This window comes from Coturnix japonica, chromosome 1 (genome assembly GCF_001577835.2).
Source record: "Coturnix japonica isolate 7356 chromosome 1, Coturnix japonica 2.1, whole genome shotgun sequence".
NCBI classification, from domain to species: domain Eukaryota; kingdom Metazoa; phylum Chordata; class Aves; order Galliformes; family Phasianidae; genus Coturnix; species Coturnix japonica.
The window spans coordinates 24,967,354-24,982,822 of record NC_029516.1 but is presented as its reverse complement, the minus strand read 5'-3'; the positions used below and the strand labels follow the sequence as shown (position 1 = coordinate 24,982,822).

At 35.2% G+C, this 15,469-nt stretch overlaps 1 protein-coding gene across 4 annotated transcripts in view; it reads right to left on the bottom strand.

Moving 5' to 3' along the window:
* The window catches only part of IMMP2L (inner mitochondrial membrane peptidase subunit 2), a 429,096-nt gene that overhangs the window by 78,463 nt on the left and 335,164 nt on the right, over nucleotides 1-15,469 (bottom strand). For 3 of the 4 annotated variants that reach the window (XM_015854164.2, XM_015854156.2, XM_032443055.1), the window contains exon 5: nucleotides 11,014-11,116. In XM_015854164.2, the coding sequence (XP_015709650.1) occupies nucleotides 11,014-11,116 (103 nt within the window). Of the gene's footprint in view, nucleotides 1-8,031; nucleotides 8,086-11,013; nucleotides 11,117-15,469 lie in introns of those variants that run through there. The other variant, XM_032443054.1, reaches the window with a different exon arrangement.

The window sequence follows — 15,469 nt, the reverse complement described above, 5'->3', positions numbered from 1 at the left end:
TTCAGACGGTAAACTGTATGAGTTTTTTTTTACAACACATAATAAAGTCAACTCAAATGTTAAAACATACATATTGGTTAAAATGCTATCTACTTTTTTTTTTTTTTTTTTTTTTTTTTTTTTTTTTTAAATATGAAAGGTAAAATTTCAGTTTTGAGAAGCTAGAAGAGACTACACTTCTCCCTTAATGCATTTACAAATAAGAGGTACTTTATAATTAGAGCTATCTGAAAGTAACAGTACTCTGGAACACTTGTCAGTTATTTGGCAATTACTTTGTAATAATCAACTGTTTAGCTTCTTTCAACCTTTCTATATCTGGAAATTTCATTAAAGAATACATGGAATATATATAGAGTATATAAATTCAATTACTTTCTAATATTTTTCTATAGCTCACTGAAGAAGGTGAGCGGTTGTGCTTTGTTCCTAAATAACATTAGAAATATACTATGTATCTTCAGATTACCAAGAAGATATCCTCTTAAGAAGCACAGACTCATGCTTGTAGGATAAGAGATAACTGCAGAGGTTAAGTTTGGTTTCACAGGGTTTGTCTCTCAGGTTAGAATTTCAAACGCCCAGTGTGCTGTTAGTGCCAGAGCTCCTTTTGATGGATAAAATTCCTAATAACACAAGACACAGCAACAAGGGTAAAGCAAAGGTTATGATGCTCTTCTAGTTCAAGTAGTGTGAGATTCACAAAAAAAAAAAAATATCTGCAAGTTAGGGAGAATGTGATGGCTCTGCTGGCAGTTGATATGCATTTTTTTCTCAGTGAAGTCTGCAGCTTTTCTATATATAAGCAATGTATTCCAATGTGATAAAGAACTAAGATTTCACACACTTAAACACATCAAGTGATAAATTGAAATGACACAGTTCTATTGCTGGTTTACTGCTGAAGTAATCCAAAAACCTTTTTAGTTCTTGTTACTGTCAAATTAATTGCTATAAAATGTGCCAGAAGATAACTCTAAAAATGAACACGAGAAGATAGATTTCCTATTGTTGTTTTCTTCTTTTAGTGAACTGCTTACTTCATGCTGCTGTATTTCCCAAAACTTCAAACTAAATTGCAGGTGTAAAACATGGACTTCTATGATTTCTATAAATTCAAATACAAGTGATCATTTTTCCTAACTCAAACAGAAGAAAATTGGACTGACACTGTGATAAAAATAAGCACAATTCAGGAGTGAATATAACACCAAATACTGAGTAAAATGTCTGAGATACCAAAGGAACATTCTGCATATGCTGGTTTTCTCCCTCAGAAACTCATCTAACCTTAGAGCTCATTGCAGTCACAGAGATTAAGATATCCCCTATAGGAGAATATATGGAAATACACTGATGGACTGCAGGCTTTCAGAGTCCACTGATGGAAGCAGCATCTCTGAAAAACAAAGGTGGCCTATACAGCATACTGATATGGCACAGCCTGTTTTTGCCTGTGCACAGGGAAAGTACACAGAATTTACTTTTAAATAAAATTTTAAAGGAAAGAATAAGTATTAGATATGGAAATAAACATAAGTTTTATGGTGCAAAATTTTACATCTAGTTCCTAAGGATTCTCTGAAGGTGTGAATAATGCTTTTCTTTGAAGACAACTTTTTGTCAAACATCTGAATGAGTTTACCCTAAACTCCTTAAATTCAGATTGAAAAGAATAGCTGTAGCCCAGAAATCCCATTCCAAGAGGATTTAGGTCACCAGGGTTTTGAAGGCTATATAAGAATTTATCAAGTTCCTCATAATTGTATTACAAATACACAGTGATATTCAGAAATGTGCACAGGGCACAACAAAATTATAAAAATGGAGGTTTAAATTACTGCAGTTCTGTAACACATTTTGGAAGTCTTGCTGTAATATTAGCTTGATTACATGGACAAAGAAACCTGTTCCTGAGAGCTTCAGTGCAAATGAAGCCACTTAGGGCTCCGTCTTGGAAAGTGCTGAGTCCTATTCCTCCCAGGGCTAATAGGCTCATAGCGTATTCTGCATGTCGAAGAGGCATCTCTGTAACTGGAAACCAAGATATCTACTGTTTAATAATATGGGGAGAAAAAAAAAAAGTTTCTAACTTAAATATGAAGATCTGTTTCTCAGACAAGAAGGTCCCACTGGGGCTAGCAGTTGTCACAGTTTGATGGTTTTTCATTGGCATTCTATAACATAACATCATGCAGTATAGTGGGAGTTAAATAGTTAATGCTGCTGCTCTGTGGATTGTCACTATTTCCAGTTTCCTGGTCTCAGAATAGAAGAACTACAACTGCCAGAAGACTTCATTTTTTGCATTTCTATTTTCCATTCAGAGGGAAATACAAAACTGAGAGTCAAAGGACTGCCCTCTTTGCTCTCTTTGCTCCATGGCCATTTTGTCTACAGCACCAGAAAAAAGACTTCCATTTTGGAAACTTTCTCATTTTATTTGATTTATTAGCTTCAACTCCAATCATATTCTATAATACTGTATTTTCTCACATTCCACTATCATATTTAGCAAACTAAGTTTTTTTCTCTTAGTTTGTTGCTGTTTTCCTCATCTACTCAATCTCAATACCTTTTCCCTTTTCTTCTCACCCCTTCCTGGGATGTGGATCGGTGGGTCAATTTGCCCCCCTGTCAGGGCACTAAGCTGAACTAGGCTGAACTGTGACAATAGTGTTGTTGATTTCAGCAATATCAATCATTCCTAACACTCTGACATATAAGAAAGAGTGAAATACAGCTTTTAAATAAACACTTTTATCACTTCTGATACTTGTAATTGAGATACCGTGACATCAGAAAAATATTTATTAAATATTTGCAGAAAAATTCTCTGTAAAGCATGTAGAAAGTCATGAGGCAGAGTCGGATCCAGAGCGAATAAAAATATCTTCCTAACTTCCACCGTTCAATGTAAGCATAGAGACTGTGTCCTTCATTAGCATTTTTATCTTGTTTAATCTAACTACTGATGACACTTAACAGTTACATGCTCTGCAGTTCTACTGAACACTTGGCCTCAATTCAAAATACTGTAGATACTTTGAAAATTGATGTTAACAAAAATTCACTCTGATTCTACAAACATTTCAATAGCTATCAATAACTTTGGGAAGAGTGGACTTACTCTCAACAGGATTCCATTCACTAAGTATAATCAAATCTTATGTTAATTAAGGAATGCTTTGAGTTGTGACCTCAACTCTTCACTGTTTCAAGTTAATTTGTGAGAGCATCCAAAATTACTTTGACAAAGAGCTAAAAATGTAGAAGAGCTGGTAGCATATTTGAGTACAGATCTCATGTGTATATGAAATTGCTTCTCAAGTCATTTATCACCACAAAGAAAACCACACATCTACACATCTGAATGAAAACAGTATATTTTACTTGTCAAAAGGGAGCACTTGCAGCTAGTGGACAGACAACACTGCAGCATCAGGAACCTTCTGGGGAACTTTCCCTCTAAAAGTCTGAACAGAAGCATTTCTACTTGTATCCTCTTCTACATTAGCAATATTTTGAAGAACAAATTTGAAACAGCATCCTGTGACACTAACAGTGTTATGAAAGACAAAGAAATGTTTCTATCTGTCCAGAATGTCTCTATTTATTCAATAAAATTGTAAAGCAAATGAACAAATGAAAAAAAATAAATCCTATGGTGTGATTTTTTTCTTGCCTGAGTATGTGTAATTTGAATGTAGCTATTACATAAAATGTTATCGTAATCTACCAAGAAGTCATGAAGAATTTTGTAGGCAGCTATTTCCTCTGATCCCTCTACTTTTTTAGGGTATTAAACTTTGTTTCGGTTGTAGGCTTCCCCTGACTTTCATTAGATATAGTGTGTATATGGCTAAAACTCAATGTTGGATACCAGTTTCACATCTCTTATGGAGTAAACCAAGGATCTGTTATTTTGGCACTAAAATATACAAAACCCGTTGTGTTGTGTTTTTTTTTTTAATAAGTTGAAAATTAAACCTGAATTTTAATTTGTACAATAGGGAGATACGTTAATATGATCATATCTAATAAAAAAAAATTAAAAATATTTAATTGATAGCATGTTAGGATTTTTAGACTTTGTCATTCGATTTTTTTTTTTAATTTTTTTTTTTTTTTTTTTTTTTGGGGGGGGTGAGGGGCAGAAGGGGGGTGTTGGTGACATAGTTCCTATTTTTAGTGTGGAAGGTAAAATTGGGAAGGCTTGGAGTTCTTCTGTTTCTCAGTTGTCTACTAAGTCAAAGCTATGTTCTATGAACAATAACTCTGGTAACATTGATTGAAGTATTTAATACACTGAATGAGCAATACTGCATAAGTACCACTTAACATACATTAATCCAATGGTTGTAAAGCAATGATTGCAGGGACCATTTACTCAGCTCTTAAAAACAATGGAGTGACCCTATGAAAATACCTGATAACTCATTTTACCATCGCAAAATAATGAAATACTAAAAAGATATATTTTTTTAACTGTTATTGCACAGATTTTCATCACTAAAATTTCTTGACTTCTACCAGTTGATAAAAAGTAAAATCTACAGTAGATTTTTTTTTTTCCCCTTTATTCGGATTAATATCCATTAATCATCATCTTCAGATTTCTAGCTTTTGAAGTAAACAAACATCAGACCTGACTATCACTTCACACTACTTATTACGTTGGTTTCCCTCTACTCTGACTTCAGTAATACATATCTCACAGCTATTAGGCTTACAAGATAATGTTTCCTAAAACTTCTAATCTGGTTTCCCTGCTTCAAGAAGACTTATTCCGAAGAAGAAACTATGCTATAAATTCTGCTTCGTATTTCAAGTTATAATTTCAGCGAAATAGAATAGTAAGAAAATATGTAGAGGTACACAACACATTCGGGATTCAGTAAATTCTTGTACTTGAATTATAGTTTGAAATTGTTCAAATTAGTTAATTACAAATGATGATATGAATCTGACAGCTCTCTGATCTCTCCTAATATTTTATTAAATGAATTTAAAATTGTTTCAGTGTTCTTTTTCTTGCTAAAGCAAATTTTATCACATACAGGTGCATGTTGTTTATCCAACCATTCTTTTCACTGTGTCTGGAAAAGCATTTAGATGTCATTGTACTAAAAAATATTTGCCAATTATTTGTATCAATAATGATTTGTGCTTGGGGTTATTATATAAATTCTGTTCCATAAGTAGGATTACTGAAGCTTTTTTTCATGGCAGAACAGTAAATAATGGTAATACTTCTAAGTACACTAGTAAAGAAAATTGGTCATCATGCATAAAATGTTTAGGATTTGATGTAACTATGATAGAAGTCCAAACTTTCAGCTACTTTACAAGTACTCATAAGCATTTAAATGCCATGAAACAGTGCAGACTTGAGAGCTTTTAGTTACAAGCATTTAAAATATTCTCTCTTCTCAACATGCTTAAAGAACATACCATATCTAGTATTCTATTTATATTAATTGAGTAGCAAAACTGAAAAGCTTTCTGAACAAATATTCAGGAAAGTTTCAGTCAGGTATATAAGGTACAAAAAGAGAACTCTGTCTGGATTGATGATAGCCAGGCTTCTGGAAAGATTAATTTTTATGCATTGATTTGGACTACACTCAGGCTAAATATTTTGCTTTCAAAAAGAATTAGGACAGCCATAGAGAACCTGTTTCTCTATTCTGCAAATTTAGTTAGTCATGATAATTTAATGGACAGTGAGGCCACACTATCTTATTATCAGAGCTCCCCATCAGCATCTCCTGGAGTGAATTGTCATTCTCAACATGCAAGCCACCATCTCAATTTGTATCTTGTATAATATTATCTGAAAAGGGACAAGCATATTTATCCTTCGAGCTTTATTTATCATCAACCATAACACTTAATGTCCTATCCATTTTATTCATCATAGACTTTTACAAGTTCAAGCTGTGCATGCATGCTATTTACTACTGGTAACTTCATGCTCCATATGAAAAGTCTTTTCTTTGGCTGTAAACAGTTTTAACTATTTTATTTTTGCCTGTGGCTAAGGATAAATATAATGGGATGCCATTCATTGAATATTTGCATTGCATATCTTGTTTTAATACAACTTCATTTCTTTTTTGGTATCTGAGAAATAAAGTTGAGATGTCATAGATACCATAACAATGATGCTACTCTCCAAGTTTCTGTTTATTCATCAAAATGTAGATTGAAGTATTGGTCACAGAGGCAACAAACAGACAGCAGAAGCTGTCACACCAGCCAGTAAATTAAGCATCTAAGTCCCCAGAGACATTCCCAGTCTTCACTCATCACTGTGCCATTGTTATACTCACCTACATTATTAGCTTTATCTGCATAAGCACAGATAGATGTTTAGGTTGTGGTTTCTGTTTTTTTTGCAAAAATTATACTTTATTTCTCAGGGTCTGACTTTGGTCTAAAGAAAGAAAAAAAAGAGACTGGGACAAAGGCAATCACTCTGCTACTGAAGCTATTTGTTTTAACCCTCTCAGAATGGCTGGTTGGAATATAAGTGCGTAAATAGGGTCACGAAGTATTTTGAGACCAGGCAGAATTCCCTACAGGAAGTGTGCCCTACCCACACAGATTACTTTCCAAATTTAACAAAGTGATCTGCAGCATGTTGCTATAAACTGTTAAACCCTTCCAACCTCTTGCCACTTCAGGGGAATATGTGATACTTGCACTAGTTCATAGCTCATAAATGAAAGCTTGAGCAGATGGCAAGAGCATCACCAAGGTGATTTGCACTTTTAGCATATGTAGCATGCTGTGTTTACTATTATGTAAGTAATCCAGAACAGCAGAAGGATTTTGCTTCTTCCTCCAACTGCAATCCTCTTTGAGAAGAAGAGAAAGTAAGTGGGTTACTCTCATAGGGTGTAGATCTCCAGGTTCAAATATTTAATTTATTAGTAGTTATTCACCAAATTTAACATTAATATTAAGACTTTCAGTTTTAGATAACTTATATCACAGGATCACACATATCCACTGACTATTTTAGTCATATATAGGAAACACTGATCAGTTTAAGGATATAATTCTAATGCGCCACATTCTTCTACTGAATTATAGTGAATGGTTAAAAAGTAAATCATTTTTGTCTTATATCCAAAAGAGACAATGACATTCTTTCCAAAGCAAACTAAAATAACTAACAAATTCAGTCTGATCATTTATCTTAAATGTCATTATTTTCTATAGAATTTTCTAGTCACAGTCTACAGGTTTGTGGTGCTGAAAGAAGAAATAATAGGTAAACAGGCAAGAATGTTTTTCAGATAGTTTATGGCATGAACTTGCAGTAGAGAATTGCTTTTATGGAGAATCATAAATAAAGCCTTTACAGTAATGCTGACTAAAAGCAATTTACTCATTTGAAGCTTATGAACATAAAACTTCTGTTAAACAAAAAGCCAGACGCAAGTTCAACAGGATTTAGTTTGGAGAGTAAATAGATGTATTTTCTAATAGGAAGGGCTTGCATGGGGACCTGGCTGAGCCAAAAAGGTATTTTATGACAACATACTTAACCTACCTGTGTCTCAAATTTCCTGGGAAGATAAGGAGGATAATAGCCTTTCTGCCCTTACACTGGATTGTGAAGCTTAATTCATAGTCTAATCCAGAGCCCTTGAAATCAATGGAAATGCTCTCATTGACTTTAAGGAGCTTTTGTTCAGGTCCTTTACAAGTCAGGTGAAAGACTGCCACTGACTTCAAACCCTATGCTTTTAAAGTTCCTTCAAATCCTCAATTTGGAGTCCTCTGGAGACACAGAAATGTAGCAGTAAGATTATTATGTTCACCAAACAAATCCCCATTAGATAAAATGGGTTCATTTATGTTTTTGTTTTGGTTTTTTTTTTTGGTGTTTTTTTTGTGTTTTTTTTTTTTTTTTTAATTCTGAGAGTGCTATCCACTGCATATATATACATCCAGCAGTATCCATTGGTTATTCTATGCACTTATTAACACCTATTTCTTAGGAATCCTTACCTATTGGTTGCATAATTGTCTTCAAATGTCACTGCTGGCTACCAATCCTACACATCGGATCTGGATGAAGAATAGTTTTAATGACTATTCCCTCCAATTAGCCACAGTATCAGATCAAGATTACAAATTGTTACTGTGTTTGTGTGTTGGCATTATGCTAACTATGTAAGCAAACACAATGTTGAACCTCGTATAAAGCTTCCCACTATCAACTTAATCACCCAAAATTTTCAAGATGTTTGAAGCAGCAGAGGGGTTCAACATTAGGTCAGTATTTTACATATTGTGGCTTCTACATTTCTGATCTGAGAAAATAGGCTCTATAACATTGAACTAAAACGTCTCCTCACAGGAAAAAGGCTCCAAAATTCCATAATTAAGAGAACTGAAAAGAAAAAGGTGTAACTTTTAATAGGAGTACCATGATTGTGTAAACCATGCATTATTATACTCCTGTAGTGTTTAAACAATGCTAGGCAAGTATCATAAAAGCTTGACTTCATTCTATAAGAATTTGAAAACAGCAAGAGTAAACTGAATAGAAATCACTATTCTAGTTCAGATAACTGAAATTTCCAGTGAAACATTTTTATTTTTTTTTTAATCCCCTTATTTAACAGTTAAAAGTTCTCTGAATATTTACTAGATGTTACCCAAAGCAGCTATTTTCAGTATTATGAATGGCTGACAAGACATACTTCCAAGCCTGAAACAGAGCAGTATCAGTGCAACAGTACTATACAATGTCTGCCATTCTGTACTGCACAAAGAAACTATATTTTATTTTTTTTCCCAAGACAATGTACAATGATCACACGCTACTTAATTTAGTCCCATATTTTGGAAAGGTAATTAATATTTAAAATTTATCATTAGTAGAGTTAGCATGTCTAATTGAGATGTCCTGTTATTTTTGTAACATTAGTTACAGTATAAATTTTATTCAAAGATACAACTAACACTAAATCTTACTTTACACATTTTAATTATATTTACGCACATCAAAAAAATGTCTGTCTACACCTTCACTGTGCAACTTTAGTGCTATAGAAATAATGCAATCAGAAGAAGTAATAGTATTCATTTTATAACATTTTGGCAAACTAAGTAAAGATAACACAATCTGCCAAGATTTTACATTGTAGAAAAACTTTAGAATTTCTAAAGGTGCATCTAATTTAGAACTTTAATGATCTCATTGTTGTTGATTTATCAACTTAACCCATTAGGTCACTACGTATGTTGCTATTCTCCAAGAGCAAAAATGTTCCTAACATCTGTTCTCAACCTGTTCTTTCATAATTTCCTTCTGTGTCCCACATAACTCATTAAGCACATCTGCAAAACATTACCGTCAGACTATCTACACTATAGATGAGTTTCCATTACAAGTCTTCAAGAAATCTGAAAAATTGTAGACCTACAATATAACCAACAATACCTTATTTTTACTGAAATTTTTGATATTTATATATATATATATATATATATGTCTATTAGCAGACCAGAACTCTGAACACACATTACATTTAACCTTATTTCAGAAGATAACGTTCCAACAAAATGAGGTTTTGTGTCTCATCATTTTGCAGCTCCTTATGACAGCTTCAGTCTTATGAGAGGTGTTAAAATTAAGAAAAGCACACTTTCTGAATGGCTTGAAGAGAGTGATTTTAACACTTTTATTCACTTGTACAAGTGATCTCAAGTCTGCAGCAGAAAGGACAGAAAGTGCACCAGTAAACTAAAACCTAATGTGTGTGTAATGTTAAGAACCTAGCATGAAGCGTGCCTTTCTAAATACACTCTTCATTTTTTCCTACAGCAGAAAATTTTCAAATGTTATTCCTCTCAAGCTTGCTTCCAGCCCTGTGATCCTTGCTGTCATTAATTCAACTAACATCAGTGGGATAACTTCTGCACAAAATGGCTATAAAAGGTGAAATAAATCTGGTCTTACCAATTTCCCCAGGAAAGATACCAGCTTTTTTATAATATTAAGGGAGAATTCTCTCTTAAAAATATCAAAAAGCCACATCCAGAATAGGGCAAAAAGGGTTTGTATTTTCACAACGGAACGCCCAGACTATGTGACTATCATCTGCATGCAAGGTTATCATAGTATCATCATAGTCATAGTATCATATCATAGTCTCATGCGGGTTGGAAGGGACCTTAGAGATCATCGAGTCCAACCCCCCGGGATTCGAGCCTCCTGTGTAGCAGAGCGGCACTTCTACCACTTGAGCCACAGGGAGGATTCAAACCCAGGGCCTCCAGTGTTGCAACGCAGCATTCCTACCACTTGCGCCACTGGGGCACACAAGTGCCCCAGTTATGTTATATAAAGAAACTGAATTCACACAAAGAGTAATAAAGCTGAAACCAAACTGAAAACAGAGTGCAAAGAAAAGCATATACCGTCTTCCTGACTAAGAGACACATTGTTACCAGTCAAGAATCAGACATGAAAATGACTCTACATAAAGAAAACTAAAATATTTATTTTGGGGGAAAAACTCACACATCCATACTTTCAACCACAGACCAGTTAACAGTTAACTCTTCTTAAGCACAGTTATAATTTCCTAATTCTTCATCCCAGCACTGGCACTACAAGATGAAGATCCTGAGAGGGAGCCAGTCCAAATTGCATCAGCTGGCAACACCCTCAGGGAGCATCTGTCAGCTACAGGGAGCTGGCTCACCCTCTGGCTACTCCTCCACTACATCCCTACATTTTTAAAATCTCTGCTACTACTTCTGACATTTGAGGGTATTCAAAAGAGTCTTTACTTATTTTATAAGAGTTAAGAGCAAACTCAATCTTCACCAACCAAGCTATTTCATGACGTCTAATAGTTCTCTCAACAATCATAAGAATGCCATCACCTGGAATTCACACATGCTGTGCTGCACAAATTACTCAAGAGATATGCACTGCTTTTCAGTTGCAAAGCTTAAATGATACAAAGGAAATTGACTTACCGGGCCAAATGCATTGCTGTCAAAGCTGTGCCCGTGGTGATCACCTTCCACCCAAATATGCCCATGTGGAACTTTTACATACTTCTTTTTGTATCCTATGGTTCTAAAAAGAATATAAAAAATATGATTGGTTGAAAAAAAAAAAAACCCAACAAAAAAAACCTAAAAACTAAAAAGCATTCTGTTATGAAAACTCACACATATTATTTTGGAATTTGGCCTTGCACACCATCCAACACTTTCTTAAAAAGAGAGAAATGCACCGAAGTCCATCCATACGTGAATGAAAGTGAAAATACATGACAATTTTGTCTGAGTTAGTTGTACCATCCAGACTTGTTTACTATGTTGTTTTGGTAGAAACCACATCACAAAGGGGAGTAAAAGACTTTTCAATTAGATATAATTAAAGAGCTTTTATTTTCATTTTCACAAGATTTAATCTCAGGTAAATGCCAGTGGACATATGTTGTATTCACACAAAGATATTGCACCAAGGCTGATTTCCTTTCAGGCTAGCATTACGTTCTCATCAAAACTAACTTGGTATATCTAACCTGACCTCAGATTCAGAGCTTGGATTCCAGCAATGCTTATGTCTTGGGGTAGAGACAAGTTAAACAGGAAATATATAGGAGAAGGCCAAGTGTCACTAAAAAATGACACTGATGATTCAAACCATTCTCCACATGCTTCAGTGTACTCTGATATTACAAAAATGACATGCTATAGAGGAGTCCTAAAAGCTGAGGTTTGGAGTATGCAAAATGTCTGTACTTAGTTCTCGAGTGCCTGTCATTTTCACAATTTCTGTCTGCATTCTACTATATTTCTATATTCTACTATTTTCTTTCAGATAGGATCTGTTATTCTGTAAACATTCATTCAGGGAGCTAATTTAACAAGGACTCTGAATTGCTATCATGATGAAGCACTTACAGACAGGACTACGGGTAACTTTTATCTTATATTGGGTAACTACATCTGTCTGCAGGCAGAATCAGTCTTTTGATCTAGCTTGTTGCCTCCAGCTGCTCACCACATTTCAGTGTCTACCCCCAAAGCAGACACTAGTGCACTCTAAAACTGAAACATGTGAGCTGAAGAGAGGAAAGCACTTTCACCAGGAAATTCATCTGAACTGTACAACAAAGCTGATCAGGGCTGGTAGAAGTTGAAATGGGAAAACTATTTTGGGGGGAGGGGGAGAGGTTTTTTTTGATCATGTGTCTGTTAGGATGATATGGGGACAACCTAATTAATAGCATGATGATCATGATATATTAAATGAATAAGGAATCCTCAAAGATTAATTAAATAAATTTCATAAATACAAAGAGTAGGCCTGTAATAATTCAATTACTCTAAAAAATAGATATTACAATGTATCTTTTTCTGTTTTTGTTATTTCCTCATGAAATATTAGACAGTCTAGACAAAAAAGACCAAAAAAAAAAAAAAAAAATCTGATTCCATAATGCTTTAACTAATAATTTATTTTATCATGTGCCATATGAGAACTTATTTTAGTAGAAGTGTGTTTTATGATACAGGTGCAGAAAAATTGGCCATTATTTCTGTTCTGTCTGACTAGACACTTTGAAAATTACTAAATTAATATCTTCCAACACTGATAAAGGCAAACAATAGCTAAAAAATATTTAATTTTCTCTTCCCTTCTTGAATATAGGACAGTAGATTGTGATAAACTTTTGTACCTTCACGGATTTCATGTACAAAATTGAATTTCTCTGAGAAAGGAAAAAGGGATTTGAAAGTTAATTCTGCTGTCATGTTTGCCTCATAAATGTCAGGAAAATAATATGGCAAATGTCAGTCAGTGACTCCTTTTCAGATCACACACAGTCTCACACTCCCGAACAACCTCCTCCTCTATTATCATCAGGAAATCATTAACGGGGAGAGGAAAATAAATAAAGTTTTTGCAAGAAGTATTTGGATACAAAATTTGGAAAAAAGTGTGCAAAGATAGGTCCTACATTCACAGGGAGCCTGTGAAAACTGAAGGACTTAACACAGGTATACAATGTGTTCTTAAAGATCTAAATTAAAAATAAGCAGATGATAGGTTGAAGTGGTTACTTGTGGCTCATTTTATCATTTCTACAACACAGGAGAATAAATACTATTTTCTACTTTTGAAGAAACCATTGCCAAGTAAAACATTTTGTTTTAATTATGCAAAAAGCAACAACAAAAAACTCAAAATAGTTTCTTTTAGTGAATAAAGACAACAAAAAAACTCATGTTGAAAAACAAACAGATCATAGAATCATAGAAAAGTTTGGGTTGGAAAAGACCTTTAAGATCACCTAGTTCCAATCCCCTGCTATAGGCAGGGACACCTCCCACTAGACCAGGTTGCTCAAAGCCTCACCCAGCCTGGCCTTGAGAGCTTCCAGGAAGGCAGCATCTACAACATTGCTGGGCAACCTGTTCCAGTGTCTCACCACCCTCACAGAAAGTTATTTCTTCCTAATACCTAATCTAAACCTACCTAGTTTAAAGCCATTTCCCCTTGTCCTGACACTACATGCTCTTCCTAAAAGTCCTTCCCAGTTTTCCTGTAAGCCCCCTTCTGGCTACAGCTCCCTCAGCCTGTCCTCATAGGGGAGGTGCTGCAACACTGACAGTGGATGAAAAACTTGAGCCTGGAGTGTGCTCTTACAGCTTGGAAAGCAAATGGTGTCCTGGGCTTCATCAGAAAAGGGGTGGCTAGGTGACTGTCCCTCTCTGCTCTGCCCTCATGAGGCCCCATCTGGAGTACTGTGTCCAGGTATGGAGCCCCCAGTACAAGAAAGTCAGAGAGCTGCTGGAGGGAGTCCAGAGAAGGGACACAAAGACAATCAGAGGGCTGGAGCACTTCCCCCAAGAAGACAGGCTGAGAAAGCTAGGCTTGTTCAGCCTGGAAAGAGAAGGGTGAAGGATGACTTAATTGCAGCCTTCCAGTACCTAAAGGGAGCCTGCAAACAGAAGGGGAGTCAACTCTTTACAAGGATTGATAATGGCAGGACAAGGGAAAATGGTTTTAAGTTAAGGTAGAGAAGATTTAGGTTGGATATCAGAGGAAAATTCTTTACCAAAAGAGTGGTGAGGTGCTGGAACAGGCTGCCCAGAGAAGCTGTGGATGCACCCTGGCTGGAGATGTTCAAGGTGAGGTAGGATGGGGTCCTGGGCAGCCTGGCTTAGTATTAGATATAGAGGTTCATGGATCTGAATGCAGCAAGGGGGTTGAACCTTGTTGAACCTTGAGGCCCCTTCCAACCCAAGCCATTCTGTGATTCTATGTATCATCTTCATGGCCCTCCTCTGGACCTGCTCCAACAGCTCAATCTCCTTTTTGTGTTGTAGACCACAGAACTGGATGCAGGTCTCCAGGTGAGGGTCTCACGAGAGTAGAGCAGAGGGGTAGAATCACCTTCCTCAACCTGCTGGTCATGCATCACTTGATGTAATCTAGGATATGGTTGGTCTTCTGAGCTACAAGTGCACACTGCTGGCTCAAGTTGACTGTTAATCAACACCTCTAAATCCTTCTCCTCAGAGCTACAATTCAATGAAGAAGTTTCAACTTAAAATAAGAGGAATTAAAATTATTGATGCTAATAAATGCATTAAGGGAATAGGTAAGAGAAAGAAATGGAAAAGAAACAGAAGCAGCAGTTTTAATTATGTGCTTTAGTAGACAGGACTGTGTGGATAAATTCCTCTGTAAAAACAGCAGATAAATGTAAAACCTTCTGCCATTTAATGTATGGAGTACATAAATCATCAGATTTTGCTTACATAATTCCTTCAAAATGTTAGTGAGTGATTGCATAGGGTAGTTGCCTAGGGACTTCGAGTCCACTGTAGCAATATTGCTGCAAAATGTGTCCTTAAAAAGGCAGGCTGAAATTTAGAAACAGAGTTTTATTTGAGCTTTTGCTGCGTGAATTAGTAACAAACTACAGCAATAGGGTAATGTTACAGTAAACTGCATCATCCATCACTTAATATTGTTTTTAATTTTCAAGATAACTTTATTGGTGAATTGTTCTAAAACAGATAAATCACTCATGCAAGACAACTGGGCTATAGACTTCAGAAAGCCATATTCAGTCAATGACAGTAGGTATTTTTAAATATTTATGCAAATAACAGATTGACTTTTTCTTTAAAAAAAAAAAGCCAAAAATAACAAAAAATAAAACAACAAAAAACAACAAAAAGAAAACCCAACCAAACAAAAAAAAAAGTTACAGTTTTCTCTCCTATGAAAATAGTCTAAGTTGTCTCGTTATCAAAATTATACTGTTAGTTATTAGCACTACTTCTCTCTCACATGAATTTTGCAGAAATTAAACACTTAAATCTCAGGCCTAAATTATGAGATGTGTGTGTGTAATGTTAGCAATAGGGCTCTTCCTCTCAATATGCCAACTACTATTCATTC